Source organism: Pocillopora verrucosa, chromosome 10 (genome assembly GCF_036669915.1).
Source record: "Pocillopora verrucosa isolate sample1 chromosome 10, ASM3666991v2, whole genome shotgun sequence".
NCBI classification, from domain to species: Eukaryota; Metazoa; Cnidaria; class Anthozoa; order Scleractinia; family Pocilloporidae; genus Pocillopora; species Pocillopora verrucosa.
In genome coordinates this window covers 3,469,895-3,477,315 of record NC_089321.1, presented here as the reverse complement: position 1 = coordinate 3,477,315, position 7,421 = coordinate 3,469,895, and the positions used below count along the sequence as shown (strand labels likewise).

At 38.3% G+C, this 7,421-nt stretch overlaps 2 protein-coding genes across 2 annotated transcripts in view; one reads left to right on the top strand and one right to left on the bottom strand.

Moving 5' to 3' along the window:
* Nucleotides 1–2,964, top strand: part of LOC131782165 (uncharacterized) — a 5,049-nt gene extending 2,085 nt beyond the window's left edge. Inside the window, exons 2-4 of the mRNA XM_059098886.2 lie at nucleotides 718–907; nucleotides 1,509–1,627; nucleotides 2,080–2,964. Of these exons, the coding sequence (XP_058954869.1) occupies nucleotides 718–907; nucleotides 1,509–1,627; nucleotides 2,080–2,301 (531 nt within the window). The 3' untranslated portion in view covers nucleotides 2,302–2,964. The remainder of the gene's footprint in view (nucleotides 1–717; nucleotides 908–1,508; nucleotides 1,628–2,079) is intronic.
* Nucleotides 2,965–3,653: 689 nt separating this feature from the next.
* LOC131782097 (histamine H2 receptor-like) lies at nucleotides 3,654–4,661 on the bottom strand. Its single transcript, XM_059098810.1, has one exon. It carries the CDS (start codon nucleotides 4,659–4,661, stop codon nucleotides 3,654–3,656), a length of 1,008 nt encoding a protein of 335 aa, XP_058954793.1.
* Between the last annotated feature and the right edge of the window lie 2,760 nt (nucleotides 4,662–7,421).

Sequence of the window (7,421 nt, the reverse complement as noted above, 5' to 3'; positions counted from 1 at the left end):
TATTTTTAACCATTGGACTACTTAAACATTTCAAAAAGCATGTTTAGACACTATAGAGAAGTGTTTTGGCCACATATTGACTTCGTAGTTTTCCTCTTTTTATTGATTTTTCGCCATTTTCGGGGGAGAAATTTTGGAAGGAGCTCAGTCTTCCTTGCTGTTAATTTCATTCTCCCAAACGCGTCTTCTTCCTTTTTGTCGCAAAACTCAGTGCTTTCAGGTTTATATTCTCGCTCCTAGCAAAGCTGTCTATTGAACTCAAATACTCGAGCATGCCTTGCCCGTGAGTGGGCTGGTGACAACGTGCCCAGTTCGAGAGTTCGATTTACAATTCTTAGACACTCTTGAGTCTCTTTGTTTTTTGTTTTTGTTTTTTTGCAATACTTTTTTTTTTTTTTTTAGCAAATCTGAGCGATATACTAGTGGTTTAATTTAATTGCGTTAGGTTAGATCGATCATTTCTCATAGTCAATGAGATGCATTCGCATCAGCCTTCGGGATCATCAGACCAGATCAATCAATTCTTCAATTTTCATCCATATTTTTCTCTTAATCTGTGCATTGCTTAAATAAACGGTGGGTTTGTTCCACCACTCTTTGGTTAACAAACTTGGATTTGAACAGCTTGCCGACCTCCACTCTACCATAAGGTTAATCAACTCTAATCACATGTTATTTTATTTACTTCCTCTATTTTTTTCTATTCAATACTTTTAGATCTTGCTTGTCCTACCCTGTATGTTATTTTCGACGTGCAGAACGGAATACAGAATCACCCAGAGCACAAGACACACAATAAAAGCTTTTAGGAGACAGGGCAGGGCCAATCTCCTCAAAGCTGAGCAGAACGGGGAAGACGGAGCCTTTAAACTTTCCTTTACTGGAAACATAACAGGCCCCAGAACAGGTAAGTATTTATTGTTAATTGAAGCGATCAATTATTTCTAACAGGAAGCCAATGAAATTATTAATACCTGAAATAAAACTGATCGTCGAAAAGTAAGTTCAGTCTCTATTGATGTGCAATTATCAAACACGTGCTATGGCTTTAAATAGAAACACCCCATGTCAAAGGAGAGCGGAACTAACATTAATAACTGAGGATGTCCCACTTTAGCTGAGCGTTGTCTCATTCAATCTTTTCCTTCTCCCTTCCCATACTTTCTTTCTTTTGCCTTTGATATACCATCAATCAAAATCGGATGGGGGGGGGGGGAGGGTGGGAGGAAAACAGGGAGTCGCTCTCTAATGAAGGTGCTATCAACGATTGTGAGGAACAAGGATGCAGTTCTGTCTTGAGAGGATAGATATTAGCTTTGGTGAATCCTCTTTTCAATGCAGTGCTTCTCACCTTTCAAGCTTTGTTAAAATTTCTGTCATAAAAAGCTAGATTCAAAGCTATTCTCGACAGAACTGAGACTAAATGTATGTAACAACATCTGAAATGTCAATGAATTAAGCGCCGCTACTGCTCTGAATTAATTATCACTCTGTATATCTATTTCCAGGCACAGAATTCGTCTTCAAAACATACTTCAAAGGTTCGTCTTTCAGTCATTACGCCATTCACCCAGCCGATTGGCCAGAGTATTTACTGGCTGTTGATGGACGAAGTTTGGTCGTAAAGGTTAGTGCAGCTTGAAAGGCAACAGTCAGATTAGCATCTCTAATGTAAAAATAAACTAGTTTTGACTGTAAAGTATGAAACAAAATACGTCTCAAAATGGATGCGAACTGAAAAAATTACCATGCTAAATAGCGGACTCAGTGCAAACCTTTACACAGAAAGATGTTCAAAGAGCGCAATTATGTTATTTGCTTTTTGTTGTTTGTGTTATACTTTTTCGGAAACAGCGCACTTAACAACCTAAGCATTTTAATTTTCCGTCCGCTGCTTCTTGGATGAAACTCCTACCCTCTGATTGCTCCATTTAAAAACAATATAGTCTTTCCCGAACTCTGATTGGTTATGGACTATATCAAGCTCCTTTACCACTGAGCCATGAGTGATGTAACAGGCTAGGGATACAGTGGAATGTAGTGCCAAAGAGTTACCCTTCTCTTGCTCTTTATCGGCAGAGACCACACAATTCAACAACGGAACTGACGAGAAAGAACTATGGGTTTTTGATGAAGGATCTTGAGTTCAAATATTATGATAATAAACAGAACAAAGACGTGAAACATGAGCTGACAGTAATAGTCTCCAAAGCCAGTCGCCTCCCGATTGAAAGTACTACGGATGGTCGCGTCCTTTTGGGCTCTAACTGGATGGACTTCAGAACATGGCTCTCTCTTTAAGCGCTCATTAATTAATTATTTCAGTGGGAATTTCTCCGATTGATAAACAAATACATTTGTAATTATATAGTTTTACGTTCATTCACTTGGCCCGCTCCAAGCAAATTTATTTTAAAAAAAGTACTGAAGTGTCTTGATCTAGTGAAACATAACAGTAGAAAAGTTCTTATAGAGCACTTTTACATGGAGTATTGTGAGTCACGAAAGCAATCAAAGCATAGGGCTGAATAACAAGGAGAAAATGAGAACTCGCCGAATATGATGGGAATAAAATAAACCTTTAAGGAATGAAGTGTGAAAAACGCAAGTGACCATGTGACGATTGGTATCAGTTTCGCATTTGATTGGTTGAGAGAGTGAGCGAGCGTGGTGAAGAGAAACAAAAGCGATACACTTAAAGGAGATTTACTCTGTTGAACTTAAAAACGCACTCCATAGTTATATTTAAAACCTTTACTACGCTATGATAGGTCACATATAGAGAAAAAAAAAGAAGGAAAAGATATGGAAGTTAAATTAAAATAAAAAACAGAAAGATTCACAGTAAATAACAATTATTCACAAGAACCGGTTAGGATAAGACTTGACGAAATCGTCTTACAAGTGAAATGCAACGTAATACTATGTATTTGAGATGATTAATATATTCATGTTGTGTATGCTATCGACACTGATTGAGTTTTGATATTTATGATGTATAATGAATACTTATATTCCTTGTATGATTGACTATATAAGTCATTACTGTGGTTATTTAAAGCATAAATTATTTAAATAAAGCAACCTTAGTTTTACGAGAGAATTTTGACTGATTTAGATTGAGTCTCACAGCACTCGACAATGTGTGTATTCACAAACTTTGCAAAATGACAAATTCAATTGTTTTAAATAGTTGATGCGGTTAATATTTGGTATTGTCTAACAACTCACTAAGATAACAAATATGTCATGCAAACACAAGCAATTGAGCTTTGACGCTTGCCTTCTACCTTTTTAGGCAATGAAGTGAAAATTTTGCATTTGATTTGAATACTGAGGAGAGCATTTTTCCAAATACTTCAATTATTCTCTTGCATTTATTAAGAATTGTTAATTACTGCAGCTTTCTCACAAACTGGAAGCCCCTTTTTTCCTTCTATACCAAGACATTCAAATCTGCCATTTTGATTATTGCGTTTTGGCCAGCTATTTTTTGCATTATTTAGTTTTAAATTAATTTAGACCTTCTTACGTACATTCACAATAATGAGGAAGCCTTTGTGAATTACTCTGTTTTAAATTGGGAAACGAATTTGAAGAAAAGAGAGCGGGTTCACCGTCGGAGTCTAACACTGAGTCTACCACATTTGCTATTAATCAGATGTCGTTGCCCTACCGGCTTTGGTGCTCAATGGAATTTGGTTCAAATGATTTTGTTCATCTCTAAAAACGAACAACCTTAAAACACTTCTAAAATCCTCTTTAAACAAAGTGTACAAGAGGGGATTGACAAGGGAAGTTCCAAATCGCATGAAAAGAAGTAATATATTGACGGCTGGTGGAAAGTGTACCACTATATTCTCGTCCTGGAAAATCGAGCTAAGGAAGTACGAAAACCAACCAAAAATGAAGGCGAGAATCATTGAGGCTAGAATGGTCACGGCACGTTTTTGTCCCCGCTTTTGCCGAGCACCTCTCGAGTTCCGAATATGAGACAATTGTCGTCGAATTTTTCGTAGTTGACCGCGCAGCACCAAGAAAATGCGTCCATAAGCGGCCGCGAGGAGTAATAAGGGAAGAGCGACAAGGCCCACAAAGCAGCTGTAGCTGTAAATAACATCACTGTAAAGTTCATTTGGTGTTTGAGTTGACCCAAGGCTGATCCAAATCAGTTGTATAAGCGAGACAGCTAAAGAGAAGGTCCAAACAAACATCATCAAGGCCCCTATTCGTTGTTTGCTCACGATTCTGTAATATCTCATGGGGTAGATAATCATCACGTATCGTTCAAACGTCACGACGAGAAGATGTAATATTGTCGAGATGGCTATGAACCTGGAGGCCAGATCCATAGCAATACAGAAGCGCAATCCGTCTGAAACGGTGAGATTGCAGGCAAATATCAAAGGAATGGCGACAAGCCCTGAGAGAAGATCAGAGAGTGCTAAACAAGCTAAGCATAAGTTTGTCACTGTTTGGAGTTGCTTATTTCTGCTCACCAAAACGATCACTAGAGAATTTACAATGACTATGAGGCATGAAAGAAAGCCTAACAGTATGAGAGGGAGATAATTTTCATTTAACGTTGGCATAACCTGCGTGCTGTTTCTTTCTTGAGTTGCGTTTTCACTTAGGTTGTCGAAGAGAAGTTTAAAAGTCATAGCGTTGTTATCTCTTTGACTATTTGCCCCTGTTTCCTGTGTCTTGAGGCGGTCTTTCCAAACAAAAGCCAGATGTTACCAAACTAATTTAAATTGACTCGACGAAATTCACTCGACGAAAACTTGACCAAAGACAATCACTGGTTTTTCCGTCAGAAGTCGATCAATTATTTCGAGGGATTTGTGTCATTCCTGCTTAAAAGAGTGAGAAAAGAGAGCGAGAGATAAGTAATCAACGTTCTGCTTTGAGGCAGGTTTACATAACGTTTCAAATGGCCGACAAAGGTAATTCATTATAACAATCTTACACCCCCATACACAACAGCAAAATATATTTTGTGTTAAACGAAGTCGGCGATAAATACTAAATTTTTCATAGGAGTTTAAACATCAGTTTAAGCAACTTCGACGAAAAAAAAACTCTTTCAAACCGTGTTTGGAAAAACTGCTTAAAATGTGTTGTAGATTTGGTGTGAAAGGGGAAAGTAGTACTGCAATTACCACACATTTTACTGCTTTGCAAAATTTGCAATCAATCTGAAATTTCTGGAAATAGACTTCTGCAATCAGAAACTGTTATAGCATAAGCCAGATTAGTCGATATTTGTGAAATCACGTACATGCAAAACTTTTTGCATGTTAATTGTTGAGTGCCGGTAAGTCAATCCAAACAGCGAGGGCAGCTCAAATTAAGTGCAAAAAATATTGAACATGACTTCGGAAGTAAGCAAAATTTCGAGTGCAGTTTGAGAGAAACAGGCATATATTTTTTTTCGAAGACTACAAAATTTGCACTCTCCTCATGGGCTCTGAGGGGCTAGGCCACACTTGAAGCTTGTGCAGCAAGTTCTTCCAGTTTGACCTCTTATGGGCGTCAAATCGCCAATGTCTTCAGTAGAAATAAAAAAGAAGCAGAGCGCTTTGTTGTAAAAGCCGACAATCACGAGGTGTTTTGGTCATGTATCGTTGAGAAACGATGAAACGAGGTCATTATGACTCAATATGTAGAAAAGTTTTGCCCCACTTGTTTACTGTGATTGATGAAGCCTTCTTCTGAACGTTATATTCAGCCTCTCCAGGGTAAGAACAAGAATATGGGCTGACTCTCACGCACTTTATCGGCAAATCGATAGTTTTATTCATATTGGCAATCCAGAGAAGACAGCTTCATTTATATAGTAATCCTTGGAAAAATTAATTCCTATGGTCAGTGCATAAAATAAAAAATCATTTACAAGAGAGCCACCTTGGGAGTTCGATGTCGTTGGTAATACGTTGAATCCTGTACGCTTTAAAGATAAATGAATAAAGGGGTAAGTTTCTAAAGAAACTGTGGTGCTGCGTCGGTGGGAGAGTATAGCAGGTAATTTAGTGTTAACAACTGGGTTGAAAACGTAAATTAGCCACCGTAAAGGGTAAAAAAGCTGATGTTTCGAGCGATAGGGCTAACGCTCGAAACATCAGCTTTTTTACCCTTTACGGTGGCTAATTTATGTTTTCAACCCAGTTGTTAACACTAAATTACCTGCTTTAAAGATAAAACTGGCCAGACCAGCGAAGAATTCAAACACATCGCTCTTGAAGTGATATACTTCAATAACACTTGCATCCTGTAAAAAACGACCGAGAAAATTTAAACCCTCTCCCGCTGTCAACATCCCAGAATTGAGTGGGATTGTAAGAAACTCGACGGCAGTTACTTCAAACGGCTGTTGGTGCCGCTATTTTCTACGTTCTAAATGCGCACGCGCCAGAGGTGAGTTAGCCTCTCAAAGGTTACACTATGATCGCAGGCTCTTTTTTGAAAGAAATTTGCACGTGCGCTATCTTATGTGGAAACCACCAGAAGCAATATATCAACGAAAAGGTTATTAAATGTAGAATTCGAGTAAGTTCTGAGCTATTTGGATATCTCCTCTTCCTAGGCTAAGAAAACCGGTAAACACAAAAATTACCGAATTTCCGTTGAATTGGTCGGTTATCGAACGTGATCTCTGATGATGTCAATCACAAAAGATCAGTCTCTCAAAGATTTTTCCGTATTGCAGTTGGTTTTCCGTTTGAAAAGACTTGTCGAATTAGAATATTAAAAGATTTGCCAACAGGTTACTTTCCGAGGCCGCCACGATGAAAGTGTTTGATTTAAAAAAAGAAAAAGCCGACACTCTTTTGTTTCTCGTTGTTCAGTCAACGTTCTTATCAACTTTCACCGAGTTCCATCAGTTCTTCCAAACATCTCACGCCTTTTCGGGAAATTAAGTCGCACCAGTCATACGCTGTAAGAGGCTTGCAAATGATATAGTTGAACCCCTGACGTTCAAAACAGGTATGGTAGCGCTTCACGGGAAAGTGGTAGTTTTCCGGACACGTTTTTCGTAAGTAGCTTCAACGATTACATTCTCGGTCAGCGCTTATGGGTAAAACTAGGAGAATAAAATTTACTCTGAAAATCTTTAAAGGTTGGGAAAACTACGACACCTTTTCGATTTCCGCATGATAACTTAAGTTTGGACAAGAAAATTTATATGTTTTGCGCTTTTTTCCTTGGCTTAGCTTTGGTTTAGAACTAAGGGCTGGGCTTTTTCTCCTTTTGAATGTTTCATGATGAGAAATTGGCCCAACTACTTTCTAAAAAGACAGCACTCAAATGCGAGTTTAAAAAAGGTTCAGTTGAATGAGTAATCTTCCGATGATGATGTTTGCCGCCGAACGGGTCGCAAGGGAGCTCGAGTTCACGCTTGACGGAGATTATAACACCTT

Bases quoted from the DNA above. Each gene is read 5' to 3' on its own strand.
- LOC131782097 (XM_059098810.1), bottom strand. From the start codon at position 4,661: ATGACTTTTAAACTTCTCTTCGACAACCTAAGTGAAAACGCAACTCAA.